The sequence below is a fragment of the Pezoporus occidentalis genome, unplaced genomic scaffold (genome assembly GCF_034315485.1).
Source record: "Pezoporus occidentalis ecotype Australia unplaced genomic scaffold, CSIRO_AGI_Poc_V1 ctg7, whole genome shotgun sequence".
NCBI lineage: Eukaryota > Metazoa > Chordata > Aves > Psittaciformes > Psittacidae > Pezoporus > Pezoporus occidentalis.
This window is the reverse complement of record NW_026916052.1, coordinates 1715493-1740102: the sequence shown is the minus strand read 5'-3', so window position 1 is coordinate 1740102 and position 24610 is coordinate 1715493. Positions and strand designations below refer to the sequence as shown.

The 24610-nt window shown below is 39.5% G+C and overlaps 1 protein-coding gene across 3 annotated transcripts; it reads right to left on the bottom strand.

The window, feature by feature from the left end:
• Window positions 1–1744: 1744 nt before the first annotated feature.
• On the bottom strand, window positions 1745–20273 carry RAB4A (RAB4A, member RAS oncogene family). 3 transcript variants are annotated; one of them, XM_062641784.1, is made up of 9 exons: window positions 20073–20273; window positions 12525–12551; window positions 11429–11509; window positions 10146–10260; window positions 8376–8438; window positions 7004–7158; window positions 5928–6023; window positions 4009–4169; window positions 1745–2181 (listed from the first exon to the last, which is right to left on the bottom strand). In XM_062641784.1, exons 1-8 carry the CDS (start codon window positions 20101–20103, stop codon window positions 4054–4056), a joined length of 684 nt encoding a protein of 227 aa, XP_062497768.1. In that variant the 5' UTR covers window positions 20104–20273; the 3' UTR covers window positions 1745–2181; window positions 4009–4053. The 3 variants fall into 3 exon arrangements, with proteins under 3 accessions (XP_062497768.1, XP_062497767.1, XP_062497769.1); XM_062641783.1 differs by having other exon boundaries at window positions 1745–2120; window positions 20073–20271; XM_062641785.1 differs by lacking the exon at window positions 12525–12551 and having other exon boundaries at window positions 1745–2120; window positions 20073–20269.
• Window positions 20274–24610: the final 4337 nt, after the last annotated feature.

The window sequence follows — 24610 nt, the reverse complement described above, 5'->3', positions numbered from 1 at the left end:
GTTTAAATGCATAGTTCATCTGCTTCAAAAAATACTTTACACTCCTGCCAGGAAGAGAATACTCCTTGGGAATAATTGTTACCAGTTATATAACAAATCTAATCCTAAGTAACATAGGAGAAAGAGAGATAATATAGAAGTCTTTGGACCCAACAGCCTTTTAAAACCTAAATGTAGACTTTTCAAATACAAAACAAACTTAATTCCTTTTAACACAGATGACCTAGGGTGTATAGTTTTCAGATAAGCAGCCACTTGAACCAAAAATGTCAGGACAAAGGGAATAATTTTAAACACAAACCTAAATCCATAAAAGATGGTCATATACCTCTGCGTAGCACAACAAAGCAAGCTCTTGTGCTTTAACTGCCCTCTAAATTACAACATGTCAGTTTCCTGGTTTAAACACACATTTGACAAGTAACCCTTTAAATAGAAGATACTCATATACAGACAGTAATAAAGCATGCTTGACCCTCGAATTTCAGTACTGGGTTCTGATCATAATTATGTTGTGTTAACTTGCACTTCCAATGAGACTAGGTAAAAATGTCACTAGTGATTTCTATCACTGCAAGTGCCCTCCTGATTTGGTTGAATTCAGCTAACTCCAGAAACACTAGCTTAGTTCTGCAACCCTCTATCTGGCAAAACAAAAGCCACAGGTCTCTTACCTGCTCAGTTGTCATGGCACAGTAAAAACGATATGCAATACTTGTGGTTCAGCCCTCCCTCTTGGACCTTCTGCAAGTCTCTTCTGTCTCCAGCTGAGGAATGAGGACAGGATTGCTAATCTCTTGCCTCACACCTCTTCCCCACAATAAAAAAAAAAAAAAAAAGGGGGGGGAGGAAAGAAAGTCTGAATTGTGTGTTTTAACACAGGGAATAAATAAATAAATAAATTCAGTACCAAGGCTGAAATTCCCCTTGATGAGTTCCACAGGGAGAAAAGGTTACGTAAGTGGTACGCCTGGTTTTTACCTTCCATCACAGGAGTCTCCTGGGGGCAGTGTGGACAGCATTTCATACAGTGCACTCATGAAGTTTAAGGATAGAGCACCGGCAAGACAGACAGTTCCTAATTTTAAAATTCCAAGTTCTTAATTGTACTTTATGAATGTTAAAGAAATTAGTATTTTAAATGTCATACATTCAAGATACTTTAGAACCACCTATTTTGGTTCAGTTTGTACATCGCCAGGTATGATTCAGAGATCATATTTCCACAATGGATTGCTCTGTTGTCATCAGAGGTTAGGAGAACTCCTACTGTGATAATTCTCTGTAAGCCCATGCCCCTGCCCCTGCCCTGGAATTACAACACACACAGAAGATGCACAGTTCTGTTCACATACACATTCCATCTTTGTGATGCCAGTGCTATACAAAACATCAGGACCAAGAAAAAAGATCCAAGTCAGTCAACAGCCATTTGAGAGACTTACAAGTATTTTTTCCTAAACTTCTGAAGTTTGATAGAAGCACTTCAGAAGTTACTTAAGAACTGTGATAAAACAGAATATGTGGACCAACAAAAATGACTTTTCCAACTTCCAACTATAGTAGTACATGTAATCATGGGTCCTAACCATATGCTGAGACTCAGTCAACAGCTTGTTAGAATGTGGCAAGCTGAGTAGGAAAAATAAACCAACTACCCCTCACTGACAGTATCGGTGGTTTTATAATTCAGGTCATAAATATAAACTACTGTGCAACAAACAAACATGACAAAGCCTACCTCGGTTAAATCTGTTTATATGATAAAAAAATAAAATATTAAACTGCTTGTAGTGCAACATTCTATCAGCATACGTAAGTATACCATGCTTCGTAAATTTACTGTTACATTATTTACAGGATATAAGCAGTGCTTTAAACTAGAGGTGAAAGAACAAAAATAGATAATGATAATGGTTACATACAGGTATGAGTTTTAATACTGTCCACCAAATTAGCAAGTCTGCTTCACAGACTTGACTGTCACATGAATATTCCTGTCCCACACAACACGGTTCCGTCAGCAGTGGTCTGCCCTGTCTGTAGATAGTGGAAAGATGTTTTTAAAAACCGCATAGCCTTCAAGCTGTTGTTTCTCCAAACACCATTTGCAAGGACAGCTGTAAAATACACAAAAACTCTGTCAGTTACCTGCATCTGACCACTCTAAAAACTCAGCTTCTAAAATAAGATAAAGAATTATTCACTTCTGCAGAGCCATACCAAAGCTCAACTAAATGAATGCCATTTTTCAGCAGTCTCCCAGGTGAAAGAGGATATTTTATGGGAAGAAACTAAGGGAGGAAAGCAGTTCAAGATTCCCATCCATTATTTACAACTCTGAGCTTTGAGAGAGAATCTCCCATAGCACAGAACCAAATAACAGAATGTAGAGTCACATGCTGCCTTGCTTAACCTTCTGTAGAGCTTCTGCTGTGTGCAATGCTCAAACTGATGAAAAAATGAATACAGTAAAAACAATGCACCATCTGTGCCTGCAGTACTTGATTAATTTGATATCACTGTCCTCATGTTAGAGAAATAAGGATTATGTCAGAATAATTAACTACACAGGGAGAAAGAACTGTCCTAAGAGCCACTTGCATACTGCAAAGAGTTATGTAAAATCCATGAATATTTAGACAACTGTTTGTAAGAAAGACTAACTACCAAGCTGTTCTTAGGAGTAGGTTATGTGACTTTAATGTCTCTTCCCCCGTGACTTTTACGTCACTTCCCCTACTACTGCTGAAGGGAAAAAGCTGTTCCTCGCCTTCTCTGAGGAATGTCTGTGGAAGACAACTGCACACCCATTCCACAGGCTGCAACAACCCCAGAAGAGCTACTTTAGATGACAACACTGCTTAAGCAGAAAATATTGATACTCTCTTGTTTACATTTCTGCTCATAGCAGACAGGAATCAGAATGACTTCAGGCTGCTTCTGGGTAGGAAGACTGAAAAAGCTACTGGGAGTTTGAAATCTAGTATAACCTTTAATTTTCAAGTCTTGAGTTTAAATTTCATATTTTGAGAAAAGACTATGTAATAGCTTCAGACAAGATAATTGTCCTGGTTTCAGCAGTAGCAGTCATTTTTCTTCTTCTTAGTAACTGGTGCAGTGCTGTGGTTTTGACTTTCAGCCTGGGAACAGTGCTGATAACACCGATGCTTTTAGTTGCTGGTCAGAATGTTTACTCTGACCAAGGACTTTCTTAGACTCATGCTCTGCCAGGGAGGAATGGAAGCCAGGAGGAAGCAGAGACAGGACACCTGACCCAAACTAGCCAAAGAGGTATTCCATACCACAGCACATCATGCCCAGTAGGGGGCAGTTACCCAGAAGGGTTACATCACTGCTTGGTCGGGCTGGGTATCAGTCAGCAGGTGGTGAGCAGTTGCATTCTCTCCCCTTGTTATTTCCCTTATCATTATTATTACTGGTGGTAGCAGTAGTGATTTGTGTTATACCTTAGTTACTGGACTGTTCTTATCTCAACCTGTGGGAGTTACACTCTTTCGATTCTCCTACCCATCACCCCAGGAGCAGGGGGAGGAAATGGGGGAGTGAGAGAGAGGCTGCGTGGCTGGCCTTAAACCATGACCAAATAATGCACCATACCTTTTGTGAATTCTTATTTCTAGTAGTATTTGTCCATGATACACCAGAAATAATTCACCTTCTCTACAGTGCATGAGGTAACCATGACGGCTATAATGCATTTCAGCAATGCAGAATTTTAAAATGTATTCCACAACACTACTCAAAGTAAGCAAACACAAGAAATACTTCAGTATATATAATACTTCAGCACCAGTCTTGCTGTAGTGGGCAGATGATAGAAGAAAAAAAATCAAAGTATAAACAAAAGAATCCATTCTACTGTGCACTATTTTACTAGATTCTATGTTACTTTCCAGGCTAACCCTGAAAAAGCCAAGCACTCGATACAGCATATTTATGAAGTATGGTAATTTACCCAACACCTTGAAATGTCTGTAACCTTACCTTCTGTATCTAAAGTAAGTATTTGGGATTTTATGTTTCATTTCTTTAACACCCACATTCTTGAGCACTTTGTGCTTGGGCTCTACGTGGTGATCTCAACTGTCTCAAGGCAGCATCTCCATACTGAATACCTGAGCCCATTCTTTCTGGATCCAGTTCTCCTGATGAGAAACAAAATGGTCACAAGAAGATGGATCATGTGCAAATAATACATTCCAATTTAACTGACAACATTAGAAAAGAGTATCTATATTCTACTCTAGCTACGGAGAGATCTATTGCAACTCTGTTTACTTTTAGGCAATCCCAAACTCGCGTCATTTTCTCTTGTAATTTTAACCATGTGTCCTTAATCATAATGACAAATCAATATGTCTCCAAGTCAGGCTGCAACAAAGAAATGTATTTGCACTAAGTGCTTCTAACAAAAGAAACGTCCAAAGTGTTTTCTGCAAACACTATTAAAACCCACCTTTTTTTCAGAGACTAATATGCAAAGGAAGCAGCATTGTAGATACCAAGCCAAACAGAAAAGCACTGCCCCCAGAGAAAAGATCTCAATCCTCCCTACTTCTAGTATCCATTTCTGCCTTCTCTATAGCCTATGCCTTCAGAAATGTTCTTACGGCTGTAGGGTGGACTTACCAAGATTAGAAACATTTACTTTAAATAAAAATTCAATACAAAAATCCCTCTGAATAGTTCTGAAGACTTATTTAGGTTCATTACACACTTGTGACCCCTTTGTAAGTTAGTAAATGACACCACGTTGAGGGGTAATTTGACAGCTCGAGGATAGAGCTGCCATTCAGAAAAGACCTTGGTTGAGCTTGAGGAACAGGCCAGCAGGAACGTGTGAAATTCAGCAACTACATACACAGAGCTCTCACTCCGAACCTGAATGTGCTTTAAACAGGAGGCTGGACTAGAGACCTCCATAGCTTCATTCCAGTCTCGATTTTTCCATGGTTCAGTGCTTCTGTACTGGCACAAAGAAAACAGGAACAGCTCACAGAAAGCATGACTTACTTCTCTTGTGGTAATGCCTCTTTAATCAGCCATGGAACTACAGTATTAAGAGAAACTAGCTATACTTGGCTTTTCAGTTTGGGGGTTTTGTGTGTTTAAGATGAAATTTGCTGTTTTGCATTGATTTGATGCAGTAATCAGGAAATTCCTATGAAAAGACCATACTCCTTTAATCTAAAAATTTGTGTTTGGCACTCAAAATAGGTAATTAGAGTCTGAGACAAACTTTTCAGTGGAGCTGATACTTAAAACTTTAAAGATATCAAACAGCTAGAAGAGAGGAAAACCGGAATGCAAACTAGCTGAAATGACACCTAACACTTAGAAGCCTGTCTCCAATAGAAACCTGCCCACTTGTGTTGTGAAGCTTTTGGTCTATTTCAGTTCTGCAAATGTAAAAATGGTTTCAACGGAGGGGCAGGAAGGTCACTTCAGAGAAACAGTTGCTAGGAAACACTCCTGAAATCTTTAGTATTACTGTTCAAATTCTCTTGGCTGTATTTCCTGCTACATATGAGAAGCAGAATTAAAAGTTACGTCTGCCCTGATCCTAGGTTTTTGTCCTGCATTGCTAAATCTGTCTAATGTCAGGCTTGATATTTGTAGGGACATTGCAATCCACAGAATGCGCCGCCTACACTCAAAGCTGACTTAAGGTAAACACTGTAAAAACATCCATAACTTACATACCTCCTCCCTCTTAGATGTCTTGGACATCCATTTCTATGAAAACATATGAGAAGCAGCTATAAGACAACTGGGTTATTTTACCACAACAAAATGTTGGCTCTTTGGATTAATTCTATTAGAGGACTTTGAATGATGGCATTTCCACAGCTGTTTTCAGTTTTCAATTAAAATAATAAAAAATAAATAAAACCTCATTTTACCTGATTCAATTTTATTGAGTATTTTTCTTGCACATTGTACAAAGGCCTCTTCAACATTTTCTCCTGTTAGCGCACTCGTTTCTAAGAACATCAGCTCTGCATTTGACATCAGAAAAACAATCTCAAAACAAGTCTGGATATAACAATATATACCTGATATACTAATTCAGTGCATAAAAGCTAGGAACAATAAAAGGTTTTTTAAGGAGAACTACTGTCAAATAGTATGGTCTGGAAAAAATCAGTTTTTGAGGGCAAAACCACATGAAACTTCCTCTGAAATTTATACAATAACCCTAGAAAGCTGGAATTCAACGATAACTTGGGCTGTGCCTGCAAAACAGCGAATGCAACCAACTTCATATAGTTTCCCATTCATATAAAAAGTAATATGCAAAAGGACAGCCAGCAGCCACAGTTCATGGAAAAGACTATTTGTAATAGATTTATAATAGAAAATCCAGATTTTACTTATGGCAGGACTGCAGCACAGCAGCTCAGACTGACACTGGCTTTAGCTGCCATACAAATGTATCCTCAGACTGGAAATTCTGAATACTACAGATCAGGTAACAGTCCTCCGGAGCCATGCCATGCACTGAAGTCAGTTTCCCATGAGTAAAACTCATTGCTTCCAACTGCAATACACCCTATCCAAACTTGTCTATGATCTATACAACCTGTACGGTGCTGAAAACTAGGAAATTGCACTCTTCTTTTTCTCTTCAGCCCTATAGAGGCAAGGTAATACCTGAAGTTGTACTACATTCCCTAAGGAGTATATCTCCACACAGAAGGTATTCTTTAAGCTGCAACAGGAAGAGTCACTGGTAATGAGACTTAAATAGTACATGTGGTTTTCATTGCAGGCACTTTCTTCTCTCTATACCTCATATACTGACAGAACTTTCTGTAGAAATTTGACTAGGTACAGTAGGCAATGTCCTACCTAACTGTACATATGTATAAATAATTTTAATAATATATAATTCTATATTTTGTATATATTACATAGAATATATAATTTTAATTATTATGTGTCTTTGAATGCTACATGAAGATTTTGTACTACTTACCATTTTCTTGTGCAAACCGGGATGCTTCTAAAAAAGTAACTTCACGATCTGCATCAAGATCCTTTTTGTTTCCGCACAGTATTATCACAATATTTTGACTTGCTAACATTCTTGCATCCGTCAACCAATTAGTAAGGGCATTGTAGGTTTCACGGCTATGTAGAAAATACCACCCTTTATTAGAACATGCTCATTCCTTGTGAACAGATCACTAGCAAACTCACATTTCACTAAAACTCAGGAAGGCAAACCTGTGTTTGTGGCAAACAACAAATTGCTGCTAGTCAGGCAAGTCACCTACACAGCTCAATATGTCAGCTATGAACTGGGAAGAGTAACAAGTTCCTTCATGAAACTATTTAAAAATTTAGTTTTTAAAAAGCAAAATTAAATCAACCAGAATATAGAAATCAATACATATAATTATTAAATACCCAGTTACTGTAAAAAGCTATGATTTTAAGCACCAACCTAGTTTCAGCCTTTTGTGCATGAAATCTTGGGATAAGAGAATGAATTATTGTTTATCATGGAATTCAATGGATATTTAAGTTTCAGGTGGGACCGTAAGGATTTACTATGCTTGTGTAGAATTGCATGCCTGAACTTTCACATCTGTGACAAGACCAGTAATATACCAGGCAGTTACCCTGCACACACCATTAGCCATTGTAGTGGTGGTCACAGATAAAGCTTTCAAGCAGTAAGACTGACAGATGAGTCCACTGACCTTAAGCACATACCACAGATTTCAAAGACTGTTCAGAAGAGAACAGTCCACTCATAGGACAAACAAACAAAAAAAAAGCAACAGATCTAGTGAATCACCATTAACGGACACAAAACTTATCTGCCAAATATCAGTCTACAGTGGCCAGGAAAAATATTGGCAACGTGTAACATATTCTACCGGCTGCCTCTATTAAAATATCAAAAACTGCAGAAGTGAACAGAATTTTGGACTACAGTTAAGAAATGTGTAAGAAAAGCTAGCTTCTCCAGAGAATGACCTGTTATGCCAACAGCTACTAATAAATGGTGTACCACCTTGGTTAAAAGTAGTCAAAGCCTGCTCTTAGGCTCTGTTGCAAGGCTTCTTGAGCCAGTGGTTGCAGGTAGTCCACCATGATCAGACCAGCTACTGATGGGCCAATTCCCAGTTATTTGTCTAACCCTTCGAGGCTGTTTACATTTATGACATTCACAATATCTCATATAAGCAAGCTCCAAAACTTAAATATGCACTAAACCAGAGATAGTTTTTATATTTCTTTTCTTCCTGCTGTTATACAACCACACAACTGGGGAGGAATCATTATGCATTAATAGTATCTGGTAGTCTATAAGCAAGAACAGTTGCTACCTTTCTTACCTGGTTATATCATAGACAAGCAAAGCACCTGCAGCTCCTCTATAGTAACTCCTTGTTACAGACCTGAAACAGAATTACAGATGTACATTTCCATAATAACTTAATTGTTTCAAATCTGGGTTCATATAATGCAATCTGTATTATGAAACATTTCTCATTTACATAGTTTAAATAAAATGGTTTTTTTTAGAAAACATCAGCTGTGCAGCAGCAGACTACTTACAACAAGCACTTTCACTAAATATAGCTGTGCAGGGATTCTCAAAGTCCATTATGACCTGTGTGCTCCTGAAGCTACACATTATCATACTAAGTATCCTGATACAGAACTGGGAGCTGATGGTACTATATGTGGCATAAAACTAGTGTAATTAATTTGTGTTTGAACTCTCAGCAGTGAGGAGAGAATGGGTAAAGTAGCTGTGATTGAACAACTTAAGACTCATTAAGTTGAAGAGGAAAAGGCAAGGAAAGCAAAACAAAGCATCCTTCAAAAGGCGGCCTAAGAAATAATAAAACCTGCTAAGTACATAGAGGTGTAACCAGCCTTAAAAAGAAAACAGTTATATACATTATAAAAAGAAACAGGGAGGGGGGTAGAATACCTGCAAGCCCCTGACTACTTTAAACTAGTTTGGTTCAGCTGTTCTGCTCATTTTGCCCCTCCTCACTGGCAGACCATGAGAAACTGAGTAGTCTTTGATCAGGGTAAGTGCTACTTAGCAACAACTAAAACATTGGTGTTATCAGCATTGTTCTCAGACCAAAGCAAAACACAGCACCGCAGCAGCTACTGGGAAGAAAGCAGCTGAAAGCAGGACAACTTGAAAGAGCAGAATTTGTGCAAGCTTTTGAAAGTACAGGGCACCTCCAAGCTCCTCAGAATCCCAGGATATTTGGCCAATACACCAAAGAGATCTCGTTAATGGAGACTATATAGCACTGCCCAGCTTCACCCAGCCATAGATGTCTCTAGAGAACTTGTCTAATAGAGGACATTAACTTGAATTGCTGCCCATTACTCAGACTTCCACCACCACGCTCACCTTTGATAACCACTGCCCCCCCCCCCCAAAGAAATGTCCCACCCACACCCCAAAAATATGAAAACTGATGTCCTATCCAATGGTGAATGTACTGAGGAATGCATCAGATCTTCCTGAGTTAGACCTATTCCTCAGATGTAGGACATTCAAAAACCAGCACTAAAAGTACATTGGTAGATCTCAGCTGACAAATAAGTTTCTTAAAGAAAAAGCAATGCAAAATATTTCAGTCTTGATAGAAATGTATTTAGCCACATTATCTTGACAACTGACTTTCTTCCTTCTAATAAAATAGTATTACACTATGCATTTGTTCTCATGCAGATTTTAAACAGTTTACAACTTCCTGGCATTAACTTATTCCCACCAGAAGAAAGCCTTCTAAACACAAGAGTTAAGCACACACAGTTCTGTGCTGAGCTTGGCTGGTGAACAAGCTTTTAGCCCCATATTCTATTTATATACCTTAACTATCACAGAAAATACTCAAGGAAAGAAAGGGCAGAACCTCAGATCTGCAAGACAACACTGCTTTACAGAAGTCAATGGATTTATGCCGCTGTATCCAAGTTGGAAGATCTGGCCTAGTAAATAATATGAAAGCAGACAAAACAATTCCACTGACCAAGAAACTATGCCTACTTATAAGTAGGCATAAATAATACACAATACCAACAGCAACAATTTACTAACAAACACTTAATAAAATGATTGAAATGGGTACCTGAATCTCTCTTGTCCTGCTGTATCCCATATCTGCAATTTTACATATTTACCACCAACATTTATGATCTTTGAACCAAATTCCACTCCTATAGTATGATTTGAGTCATCCTTGACTACAAAAACAGAAAAAGAAAAAAAAAGAAAAAGAAAGCCAGATTTATTTACAGCAAATAAATAGGTTTTACATAATCCAATTGAGGTATAATCAAAAATCCTCAGTGCTCTGATCACAAACTACTTCCCAAGCCACCAAATTCAGTGCCATTTAGAAGTCTAATGCCACCATGCAGAAACATTTACAATTTTGAACAGTTTATTCAATTCAAAATTACTGCTAGAAAGGGCTGCCTTAATCAAACCATTCCTAGGTCACATTAATAAATGGCAATTTAACTTCTGTACACTTCTTTTTCCCCCATCTGTGTTTTTTGATATTTCAGTGCCATTTAAAATTAAAATTCTTGGAATGGCAGAACATACAAGGGCACAGTCTTCCCATGAATAAGTAAGAGCTACTTCTTTAAAGCACAAAGTTAAGATACTTGCTGTACGTACACTGTTGCTCTCACAGATTCCCAGTTCAAGATCAATCATAGCATCATGCCATGTTCTTTAGTGATTACACATTCTTATCCTAGAGCTACTCATCAAGAGACAGGGTGAATTACCATTTGGTTGCAAAAGATAACAGTCACCTTTGATTTACCAAGTTTTCTAAAAATGCGTATTATTTTTCTTTAATCACGATGCTAAATGCACTACCCAATATGAAATATTCTTTTGTATCAGCCATTCATATCTAAGTAACATTTACAACGGAGTCTCTTTACCAGTATTTATCATAAAACACAGCCCTTAACAAAGAACAAAAAAAAAAAAATCTATTTATTTAGAGAGAGACTGCAGACTTTCTAAATCTACTCAAACAATTCAACTTCTCTTTCACCTGCTTAGTATTTTTTCTAGAAGAGCCAAGTCTCCACTATATACCTAGGGAAGCTTATAGCTGCAAGACAGAAATAGCACAAAAAATAAGTCTATATTTTCATCAACATTGAAAGTAAGAGTAAGAGGAAACACTGTTCAGTATCAGACTTCTGATTAGAGACAGCAATAAAGATTACAGCACAGTTGTGAACATAATTCTCAGTCAAAATCTTCACCTATACAACTAAAAGAATTACAGGAACTTCCATACAAAGAATAGATACTCATGTAGGCAGAGCCTTCATCTCTGGTACAAAGCAATGGAGAAGTCTCACCATGCTCACATATACTTACATTTCTTTTCAATAAATTGGTGTAGTAAGCAGGATTTTCCAGTTCCAGCATTTCCTATGACCAAGAACTTAAACAGGAAATCTGAAGATGGAAAGACAAAAAAAAAAAAAATTGCTGAATTTCAGTACACACCAAATACACAAGCTGGCTATTCTCTATTATTTGTTATTCCAAAAAGAAGGGAATAGATGACAAAATTAACAAAACAGCATTAAATCTGAAGAATAACCAGTGTGTTCAATAGTGATATTACAAAGTAAGAGCTAAGAATGTCATTTGTTCATAGAGTTAAAAGAATGACAGGAAGAGACTGAAACGGCTGAATTTGAGTTCAGTTAAAACAGGCCAAATCACAGGTATATGGCTGGCTTGTATTCCACAATCTGGTTTAAGAGCATATAAAAGATTAACTATAGTCAGTACAAATGCCCTATATAAAGATGTCATTTCTTAAAATCTGTATGGTTTTTATTTTTAAAATTTATTTTATTCACATTAATTTGAGCTTCCCTATATTAACCACTTAATACTCATAAAGCTGCATAACTACAGTATTTTTCTACAAATGTACAGACAAGGAATATTTTTACTCTGGGACGCCTGCTTTTCCATTTCCTCCACATGGTAAATTAAGATACAGGTACTTTGCCATTTTACCTGCTTATTGAGCCATTTACATCAGTGTTTATTAGCAATAAATAGGTTTGGTTTTGTTTTGTTTTTTTTTTTAAATAAATTCAAGATTTATGGTCACTGGTATTGTTTTAACAGTTACATATAATGCTTTAATCCTACCTTCCCAGATCTGCTTTCAGTTTAGTTACAGACTGAAGAAAGCTTCCTTGTCTTAGCACTCTGAAACATACACACTGATAAACTGTGATTAGAAAGTTTATAATTGCTTCCCCTAATATAGAGGTAATAGTTGGTGCAAGATTCACTACTTATTTGTTTACCAACAGCAGCTTGTTTTACAGCCATCTTTACAATTTATTGCACATTTTCTCTTACAAACATAGTGGGTTTCCAGAAGACATTAGGTAAGCATTCAATGAAAATGAGTACGTTTGAAATATCAACAAAGATAAAAACTTACCATTAATTTCATTAACAGTGTTCACAGCTGCCAAATGGTTACACAGATATTGGCCCAGAGGATGGCAGAATAAAAAACAGAATGAAGACTATGCTAAGCAACTCAAAGCACTGACATGTTACTCTATCACAACCTTGTTTTGAGTCTTTAGTTTTACAAATGGACTTTAATATGCACATGAAACTACATGCTCATTCCATTTCATGCAGGGATTCTTATGGTACACCATAAATGCTCCCTAGCAATGGTAAAGGCAACAAGCAAGTTTCTCACATGGTAAGAAAACTTCCATTGGTGAAAAGTCAATGGTAAAACAGAGGGCTATTACTCCTGTGAATGTCTGCTACCCATTGTCTTCACCTGTCTTCCAAATTTTACTCATATTTAAAATGAGGTAGTGTTTTACTAAGGATCTTTGATTTTTTTACATTTTACCTTTGCATGATTTTTCTTGTTTCGAATGTTGTAACATGCTTGGCACAGAATCTGTATTCTACCCTTCTCAGAAAGAGACTGCTGTTTCTTGCTCACAAATATGACCATTTACACGCTTAAGACATTCTGTTCCAAACTGCTCTCACTCTTCACGCCTCCACCCAGCTGCTCATGCTTTCTGGATGAAAAAAATAAATTACAAGAAGGTTTTTGCTTCAGGTTGTGAAAATTGTGTGTGTTATCTCCTCTAAAGAAGGGCCCTTCATGTAATCTCAACTGCAAAACAGGCTGAAGCTGAGAAACACTTCATTCTAACCAAACTTCACTGTTAATATGAAATGTAGATACATAGCCTCAAAGTGTTAGGTTAAGAGAAAAAAAAAAATCATCTCTGAAAACCAAGTTTCTCTTTTTATGTACCAAATATCACTAGTTAGCTGCCTTGTGTACCTTTTTGTATATTTAAACTACTGTGGGTGTGTGTAATCTCACTGGTTTTACCACTTGCAGAGTTCCTCAAAATGTGAGACATAATCACAATTAAAATAACCTGCTTCTGGTCTCTGCAGTTTTTCCCAAAACCAAATCTGAAATCCAGTTACAGAGGAGAACCAGCTTTATCTGGTGAATGCTGTTTGGCAGTTTTTCTTGTTGAAAACAACTACAAATTTCAAATCCACCTTCTTCCTCCCCCCCCCAAGTATCAGATAACTGACTGTAGTGAAACAATTAATATCAAACTAAACCAAGAGAAAGAATAAAAGCCAAACTCTACTCCTATACTAATTCGCTCTGTAACTGTAGGCACTGGTTAAATGTGGTTGATGAAGCCATACTTGTGCAACCCTCAGAGTCGTGCTGAACATTTAGCACACTGCTCTGCCCTGTGCAGACAAGCTGCAGACCAGTGGGCAATTGAGACAATGGTGTCACTGTCAGAGACTGATCTGGAATAGCTTCAGAACAGCACTGTACTTTCCTGAGGTGTTTTATGTTAGGGTGCTTTATATTTTGCACGGAAACAAAGAGTGGTATTTTGGGATTTTATATTCATCTCTTTAAACTGAGAACATATTCTATATAACAGACTCTGAATTCCTATCAAGATTCTATTGTACCAGGCAACTTTAAAAGGGAATATTTCCTATAAATAAATCACTTTGATTCAATATCTGTCTATTACTTAGTAGACAAAAAAAAAAAAAAAAACAACCCCAAAACCAAAAGCATTTTCCTCTGGCAACACAGCAGTGAAACCTGAAACTGCAGGTACAAATCACTTGTTTGCAGAACGAAAGTAAGATAAATGTGTTTTAGTCTACCAAAGAATGGTAATATCAAAATATTATAGCAAAAACTCAAAACCTTTCTGCACCAGAGAAGACAGCAATGTTTCCAAACACATGTAGGCTCATACACTAAATGATACTTTGAAGTTACATTCACAAGTGCAATGTATTCTATCAGTTTAAACGCCAATTTTATGTAAATTGTTCAACATAGCAAAAGGCTTTTAGACTTATGTTAACAGTTTATCCACAAGCACGAGATACTACATTTCGGGAAATACTTCAGAATACTTTGCACGTTTAATCAACTGCAAGGAAGGGAAGAAAACGGATTTGACAATGCCAAAAGTCACAAATACCCATATGTGTTTCTAAGCTCACAGCCTAGCATGTTAATAATAAAGTACTACCAGATAAGCACGGGAAGAATACCTTTCCTTTTGTTATTCTGGAATTGCTTTCTTATAATGTCTTTCTGCATGATAGCAGGAACCACATCAGTTTAATTTTTATACCTCTTCTTATTGCTGGATTTAAGACACAAAATATCTTCTCTCTGAACTGTACAGATGTATCTCAAAATGTACAACAGTTGAGAAACAAAGAAACTGAATGAGACAAGACAGATAGCTTCTTTTAGCCCAACTGTAACATCACTGTATATTCACACTGGGAAAAACTTTTATATATTCATTCTTCACAATTTCCCAAATGCAACTCATATGGTAATATCGGCATTACTGCTTAATTGCTCTAGTTTTGCCTTTTGGTGTCCTCTTCCCAATCATCCCAGAGGAGTTAAGTTACTTCATTTTTATAGCCCTTTTTATTTTTCTTTTTTTTTTGTGACTGACAAAGCAGCTCTGAGCTCCAGCATTCCAGTCAGCTGCCAAGCCTGTCACCCTAGAGAAGTTTTTCTTTTGAATTCTGTTGTTCTTCCTTCATGGAAAAGCTGAAAAGCAACATCACTCAGACGTTACAAATGCTTGCTACCATGCTGGCTATTCAAAAAGTCAGAAAGTTGAAGTACTTTGCCTGTAAATAAGATCATCATTACACAGAAAGGATTTAGGACAAAAACTGAATTCTGTGCCAAAAAGATCACAAGACATACACTACAGAAAGCATAAAGAGGTGAAAGATAACATAGCATGGCTGTTTAAGCAAATAAGGCAGTATGAAAAATCAGCTTACTCTCCCCTGTGAACTACATGCATCACCTGATCCCAAACTGGGTAGGGGGTGCAGGGAACAAAACTTACTTTCTATCATAGGTGAAAAGGTGTAAAATTGAGGCTCCATCCCAAAGATGTACCAGCAGCTAAATTACATAAACTACATGGTCTGGGGGGTGGCTAGGAGACAGGAGGGGAAGTTGAGGGTAAAGAAGAAGGGAGACAATTGTGGGCTTTGACTCAAGTACCAGCAAAATCAGATCATGATGTGGAAACCACCCCCAGACATCTAGTCTCCTCGTTTAACTGAAGTTTATTCCAGCAGAAGGAATAATTGAACAGCTTCTGAGCAACAGCAGCTTAGTCTTTAAAATGTAATGAGGATTGAATTGTTTCTTATATGCTTGCTAATAAAGAAGGGGGGAAAAAAGACCAAATTATATCCTCACTCTCAGTTTGTTCTTCTTCGAACTCTTTGATAAAAAGTAGAATTTATATTCACTAATGCTGACCCCTTGGAAACTCTTATTCATGTAATGAAAAAGTCTTCTACTAGTTAGACATCTTCTATTTTGCAGAAGTCTGCATAAGGGAAGACTGCTTTGAAGCATTCCTACTGCCATATGCTTCCTCTAAATGAGAGAAAAGAGCTGTTCTCCCCACTTACTCCTTTCTCCAGCAATAAGTGTTACCAAGATAACAGGTAGCACAGATAAACCTGCCTTCTCTATTCTAATCTGCATAATGAATGCTTGAAAGATCTGTTTCCTTATAAACAAAAAGAGCCATGCTCTCTAAGCAATAAAATCAGATTTGAAATAAACCAAAGGCCAGGATGATAAGTGCAGGGAGCGTCAGATAAGGGACAAGGGTGGGGGAGAGGGGAGGTGGGAATGAGAAGGATGAATCAAATTGCCCAGACCAAAAAGGGATATTTTTAGATGGACAGAAAGCCTATACATTCTCCGAAAATGACAGACTGATGAACTTGTGTGACCAGACTGACAGAAGCAGATACTGGTGGAGAAAACACAGAGCAGTATGGACTGAAGAGATTTGACTAGAATCTTACATATCACGTTTACTCAAAGATAGTACAACCTTTCTTCTGCCCCCCTACTGTTTAAAATCCAAAGGTTGCTTTGCATTTACCTATTAAGGGTAAGCTATTTTTAGGTCAGCATACACTTACCATAAAACAGAACTCATATTTTGCACTGTGAAGCAGGAGAAAGCATACATGTGTTGTTACATGGTACCTATCTACAGGGAGGCCACTGCATCTCAGAAAACTTAAAGTAGTTTTCCTGTAAGAGACTTTTTCCCAATGTTACATGATAAACTTTTAAAGAATGACCCTCCTGTCCCAAAAAGCAGCAGTATAATGTTCTTTCTAAACTCGGTTTCAAAATTCATGGAGTTTTCTTCCATTTATGATTGTTTTGGTTTTGATTTTGGCACTTTGTAAAGTATAAACAGATCAGAAAGCTGAGAACAGAAGATACACAGCTGATGAAACAGATCTAAAGGAGAGAAAATACAGATTACAAACAAGGAATTTAGTGCCAAGGCTGTGAGAGGCTACAGAACTTGGTTTGAAAAAAGTGAAGAGATCATAATCACAATAAGGGACAAAAATAGGTGGGAAAAGTGGGTGAATAGGAAAGCTTCAAATAAGACAGACATCAGAAAGAAAAGAATTCAAGGAGGGAAAAAACCCAAACCAGCAAACAGGGAAACACACGTAAATTAACTGAGGAGGATAATGAAGTAAGATAGGTGGAAAGGACAGACCAGAAGAAAGACTCTTTGTTTCTCATTAACTGAGAAAAACGTATTAAAAAAAAATAAAAATTAAAATACTGCCTTTCAAAGGGAAGGCAAGCTGCAACCTCACAGAAAAACTGAAGTCATGTAAAAATCAGACAGCAAAATTACATTAAAGCAACCCCCCAAAAAAATAATAAAATAAACCCAACCAAACAACCAAAAAAAAATCCCCCAAACCCCCCAACCAAACCAACAAACCCCACCAATCACTTTCTTGAGCCTATCCATATGGATAAAAAGACTGAGGTTACATAATTAGAATGGGTCATAATCCAGATGGTAAGAAGAAAAACTCAATTCATGAATAAGCATCTACAAGGGTAGAAGCTACAGGGATTCCAGCACTGAGGTGACAGTGACCACTGATCTCAGTCACCAGGGGGACACTGCCCTAATACTTCTATCATTCTCAACTGTCCCTGTAACAGATGGTCAGAAACAAACCACTCTTTGTTAGGACTGGGAGCACATTAAATCCCTGGGAGTTCATGAAGCATAGAAGAGCCATGATTTTATCACATCAGACTCTTTACTTCAAACTGTCAATTCGAATGCTACATACGTGGACAGGACTCTGCAAAATTAGATATTGATTACTGTTAAGGTCGGAGGTGGTATAGCAATTGTTAAATTTTATGTTATAAAATAGGATTTGTTCTTCTATTTACTCTAAAACTTAACAACCTCAAGTATTCTAGCTCAGAATTTTTGTAGCTTGTATATGAATAGAACAATCATTGAAACTCAAAGGAGAAATATATCAAAGAAGAATTAAACAAACAAAAGGAATAACCCAAAACTGCGAACCTTCAATTTTAGGGGCTTGTTTTCTAGGACACCAAAACAATCACAAAGCATCAACAGCAGGCTTACAACCACTATTTTTTATCACTGGAACAAAGCAAAAAATGTTGAAACGTACTTAAGCTACAACCTATCTATTTGGCCTGCTTATTATTACAGGATCAAAAAGAGAAGCACTGCTGAAAAGCACTGTCAGTACTTTTGCCTACCAGCCCATCTGCCAAAGTGATCCCAGGTCTGATCATCAGAGTTGAGGGCATAAAGAATTAGTTCAAACTCAAATCTGTATCTACAAAGCACCTCTCTCTGTGTTCTATATGTAAGTTTTACGTTTTTCAAGAAAGCATGGATAAAAAGAAGCAGGGTCTGAGCACCCCAGTGTTCACATTTCAAGAGCTGCCCCATGCTCTTGCCTCATTTTGCCCCTTAGTTCTGTGTGTCTGCTGTACACTGCAGCACTGACTGGTGGGACAAAACATCTTCATGTTGACGATGACTTAATGTTACTGATGACTACAGTATTGCAAATATGCAGCAGAAATAATCAGATCAATTAGCCTACTAGTAAGAATTCCTGGTGGCCATGCCAGGCTCCCTCACAGTTAGCAGTTGTGTTCAATTTTGATTTGTCCAAACTACTATTTATTTTCAAGACTGCACTAAAAGCAAGAGGATGCAAGTCCAGCTCTAAAGTCTGAACAGATCCTGAAGACAAGATGTTGCAACAGAAAAAGCTAGAAAACAAGTGAGGAAGTTTATCACTTTTCAAGCGATCTTACTCCCCAGCAACCTGTCACATGGACTTTGAGTATGTCTGACATATGAATGACAAATCACATGGACTTTGAATATGTATGACAGCATTTGTATACTCCAAAATACTTCAGAACTGCATGTTATGGAGAGGGGAAAAAAAACAAATTGATTCAAGCAAACAGGTGTTTCAAGCAAAGTTACGAAGAAGAGAAACAAATACTAGTCAGTTGTTTCCCACCTCCTCCACCTAGCCAGCAGTACCAGCTCTGTACACCTTTTCTACCCCCCACTTATCTTTGACCAACCTTAACGATCACCTAGTTCCAACCCCTCTGCCCCAGGCAGGGACACCTTTCACTAGACCAGGCAAAAGCCCTGTTCAACCTGGCCTTGAATACTGCCAGGGATGGGGCAGCCACAGCTTCTCTGGGCAGCCTATGCCAATGGCTCATCACCCTCACAGCAAAGAACTTCTTTGTAATATCTAATCTCCCCTCTGTCAGTTTAAAACCATTTGACCCTGTCCTGTCACTCCATGCCCTTGCAAAAAGCCCTCTTCGGATTTCTTGTAGGCTCCCTTTATGCTCTAAGGTCTCCCCCAAGCCTTCTGTTCTCCAGGCTGAACAAGCCAAATTCTCTCAACTTGTCTCCATAGGAGAGGTGCTCCAGCCCTCTGAATATCTTCATGGCCTCCTCTGGACTTTGATGGCTCCTTTGTGAGGCACTAACACTCCATCAGTACCTGCACTCCGACTTACTCGCCTGGATGTTTTCTGCCTCAGCAGCTAGACATCCATGCCAACACAGGGTGTAAAAACGTACTCACTGATCCATTTGCCCTAACTCACTGTCATGATCAGCTCTTTTTAATGCTTGCAAACCTCAGACAGCTGGACTGAAATCCTAACCTGACCCTCAAAAATACACAATCTCCAACTAACGTGCAGCTTCTCCCGGAGGACACGCACTGCAACTTTCCCCCTGAACTCAACGAAACAAGTAGTGGTTGACTTCCCTCGCCTACATTTCGAGTCAACACCTCCACACCGTGCAAGACCATTCCGACGGCTCACTGCCGTGTCAGCCCGCGCACCAAAGAGAAGGAGGGAGAAAGGGAGAGAGCACTCAGGGCAGAGAAATCCGCCCGAGACCGGGCTCAGCACCCCACTCCTCAGGAGATGACGGCCTGCGCCCGCTCGTCGCTGAGGGGAGGAGGAAGAGGAGGGTCACCCCAGCCCACCCCGCCCCTCAGTTCCTACCGTAGGTCTCGGCCATGGCACTCTGCGACATCTCGGGAGCGACGAGGCCCCGAACACTCCTTCTCTTCCGGGGCCGGTGCTGGTGAGCGGAGACTCGCAGCCCGGCAGCGCCGAACGGGCGGGCCGGGAAGAAAGCGGAGGAGCCACCGCCGCCCGGCCCGGCCCAGCCCGGCCCGGCCCGCCTCAGCCCCGCCCCGGCACTAACAACCGCACCTGCGCACGCGCGCCCTGCCCGCCCCGCCCTCCGCCGGCGGTGGGGTGGGGCACAAGCCCCGCCTCCCCGCGCAGGCGCAGTGAGGGCCGTGAGGGGAGGCGGAGGCTGGTAGGGCAGTGGTCGGGAGTGATCCGTCATCCAAGCGGTTGTGTGCGGCTCTGTGGGTGACCGAGGCGCTTCCCTCCCCTCCCCTCCCCTCCTCATGGACAACGGAGCAGCTGGGGAGGCTGCGGCGGGGAGCGGGGCGGTCCCTCTCTGCTGGCACCTTCTGATTGTCTCGAATCTGAGGCGATTCCGGTTGACTTTCCTTGCTAGTGAGACGAGGAGGCACAAAAGCACAAAACGTGATCAGTTCTAAGTAACCTGAAGTTTGATGGGTTTGTAATGGAAAATAACTGCGGTGCTTGAAGGTAGCTGACATAGTTTTAGGTCCTTAGGACCTTAGTACAAAAAGTGTAAGAAAAGCAGAATAGAAAAACAGGACCTGGGATGGGGAGTATCTGGGACTAGCAGATGTCCGGGGTGGGCACAGATAAACTAACTGATAAGTAGAAGGACAGGATGATTGCTATGTTTGTGGTGGCAATGAACCCATTAAGCTGGTGTAAACATCTCCTGGGGAATATCCGGGACTAGCAGATGTCCAGGATGGGAGCAGTTAAACTAACTGGTAAGTAGGAGGACAGGATGGTTTCTATGTCTGTAATGTTAATTAAGCTGGTGCTTCAAAGACTGCCAGAAGTTATGAAGATTGTTGGGAGAAGTAAACGACCCTCAAAGACAACCATCACATTTTTGTATGCATGCGGGAAACTTTCTGGAAAATGATGTAATTCATGTGTAGCCTCATGAATATGTATGTATGCCCAGGGACTATATAAGGATGGCCTGTGCAGCCATATGGGGATACATGTTAGGAGGAGCTGTCCCCCCTGTCTCCCGGCGCTGCAATAAAGAATACCTACTTATCAGCTTGAAAACTTTGTTGGCGAGTTTGTTCCTGGAGTTTTCTCCTAATCACTAGTGAGCCCGTAAACGTTTCTATCCCGGTACAGAAACTCCCTGTGACACTTCGTCCTGAAAACTGCAGCCCACCGTGCAGCTCTGGGCTTAAAATGCCTGCCCTAAGCTCTTTGATATTCTGTCTGTCCCTTCAAACCCCGTGTTGCCAGGATTTCAGTCAGAAGCCGAGCCTTTTGGTGCACATCTGTTTGAGGGATGTAATTATACGTAAACTACCAGACTGGGATTTGGTTGGTTTGTTTAATTTTTGTTCTTTACAGAGATTCCGACTTCACCATTGCATTCCTTACTTCCAAAATAAACCCAAGGAAAGACAGATTGTTGAATAATTTGTTGTCTTACTAACATTTGATGTCTAACACTGTGATCCTGGTTGCTTAGCCTGGTAGCAAGGGGCACTGAGTCTTCACCCCAGCAGTCTGTCCATCTTTCCCCCCCAAGACAACACTTCCTCTCTGTCCACATTCTACTTTCTGCCAGTCCTTTTAAAAACTCCTCTTCTGTTTTCAGTTCTTCTGTTTTCAGTCTGGCTTTTTAGTCTTGTTGCTCACAACTTCCCATTCTTCCCACTTTGACACCATCCCCCAAGCTGTAGGAAAAACTGCCTCTGCCTGTCCAAGCCACCTCCTTACCAAGCCTTTCCGGTCAAAGGTCAGCTTTTAAGTTCCCATTAGTGAAACAACAGGCATTGAGCCAGCACCAAGAACCCCTCAGAGAATCTGCTGACTGTTCTTGTTGTTTTGGATACATACAGACAAAGTTACATATAGACTACTTAACAAGTTCATACTATTAACAGTAATTAGAGGTTATGTAGACAGGTCCCCAAAGTTATTATAGCCCTGATGCACGGAGGATATTGAGGTCTGAAATGTTGCATGCAAGCGTTTCTCTAGGGTATCTGATCTCCAGAACACTGGAGGAAGCTGAGGGGTCTTCACATGAGCTGTGTGGATCCCAGTATGCCACAGATGAGAGCTTTGTCCCCCAAAATGGTATGTTTTGAGGCTTAGGTTAAGCTTTAAAGAAGTTTGGTCTAATGCCACCAAATCCTTGATAGATGGTTATTTTTGCTCCCCCCCCCCCCCCCCCCAATAAGTGTTAACAAATAACTTACTGAAAATATGTCATGTTATAGCAATAAGAGAACATGGATATTTAGACATCTTGCCCTGTATAAACAATACTTTAGGCTGAGACAAATTAGTCTTGTCAAATCTTGGTTTTTATTGTTATCTTACAAGATGAGCTTGCCTATATGGAGGTTATATTTAATAAATGTCATCTTGCTAATGCAACGCTCTTCTGCCTCCAAACACTCCCAATTAGTTTACATGCACACATGCCAATAAAATACATTAAATCTGTAAAGCTTTCTGTAAAAGCTGTTAGTAATACTGAACAAGAAGATGTAGGTTGGAAGAATGGTAAAGCAAAGGACAATGTGAGAGGTGAATACAATTTGGTGTTTCAGTGTTCCTGCTTTGAAGAGGAAATTAGAACAAAGAATAAAAATCGGAAATAATGAAGAAAGATTGTACTAGGTTAGAAAAAATACAGCTGACGCTTCAGTAATTTGAGCATATAGGCTCCCATATGCTAATAGAATAATTTTTTTCTGAGTAGTCAAAAAATAGAGTTAACCTCATTCATGTCCATCTTGAGTATGAGGGTGAAAATGAACCCCAAAGCCAAAAGTTTAATTCATCTTCTGATTTATGGTTCCTGTTGTTCACATCTGCTAGAAACTTCTGGCTCATGTGAATACAGATATATTATGTCAAATTGTATCTGCAGATCAGGCATTTAAATGCTATCATTTCCTTCTCAAATTAGCTTCACCACAATTATTGTGCCAGTAATTTGTTGTGGCTTTAAAATAGTTGCTCAGAAGGTAATGTTAAGATTTCTCTAAAAATCCCAATATCAGTGTTTACTGTTTTTTTACTAGCTAGTAATAGGCATAGAAGAGAGGACCCCAAGATATGCTCAGAGATCCAAACTGAGGATAGGGTATTCTGTGAAAGCTTGAGCTTCCAAAACAAAATAACCTGGCTTAGGTCTTTGCAGGTTTGGGTTTGGCATTTAATGATTTAGCACTGCAAGCTGCCAGATCCCTGTTTTCCTTTGCCGTACTGAAGGGAAACAGAGTTGTTTCTGGATCTAAAGCTGTGCCGTGTTTTGAATTCACCTTCATTGTGGACTGAGTGCTTCTGGCTGGGGCAGGAGTGCAGCTGGGGTGGGCTGTTACCCAGGGGAGTGACAGGGCAGCATGCCTTGATTTCGTCTGAAGGTGGCACCACAAGGCCGTATTGAAAAGCACTACAGCAACCTAGCGCTGCTGTTTGTTTTCTCTATTACCTACGGCTGTGTGACAGTGTCCCATCCGAGAGACTCAGGTGAAACGGGAATAATGTACTCTGCCGCACTTTCCTGTTCTTGTGTGCTGAATACGGAAAGCAATCCATTGTATGTGGAAGTGGCAGGCTTCAGCTCGATTTGAAGCAGCAATGAACTTGGCTTCTACGACCCAAGTGAAATATGAAGACAGGTGACTGATACTCTGAGAAACCTCTGAAGTTTCCATGACCTCCTTGTGCACAGTGTCATTGGCCAGCTGACCTCATCTGAACACAGCTGACATCATCTGAACACAGCTGACATCATCTGAACACTGTCATCTTCAGCTTCCACAGAAACTGCCCTCAGCCCATGAACATGGTTGTCAATGTAATTACAGTTGCACATGGAAATTTATGGGTTGGCTACTTCTAAAATAATGGGCTCATCCTTCAGCTGTAAGCCCAAAGTGACAGGAGCGGGTGAAGAATGTGAGTGCAAAGATACATTGGTGCTGTAATTGCACTCCTTTATCTTGCCCTATTGTGAACTTTTCCAAGAATAAATATGAATCCCATGAGCTACACTACTGTACTGGCAGCTGCTGATAACTAGTCTGGCATGCTGTATGCTAGGTAGCTGCTTTATTCTTTCATCGTGCTCTCTTCACAGTACCTGGGAGAAGGCAGCCACACTGTGTAACCTGGTATTAGTGAAGACTTACCTGGGTTAAGCTCTTTTTAGGATGGCTTTATCCTATAATGCTATAATGCTGAAGTATAAATTTGCCCTGATGTGGGATTGACTAACATCTCTTTTTGTCTTGCAGACCTCTATATAATGTTTTTAGGTGTTTTGTGCAGGGAAACATATTAATGCTCATTTATTAGTGCTGTATATTTAAAAAAGAAATATATAGAATATACATATATATATAAGATGGTAAAGGAAATCAGACTAT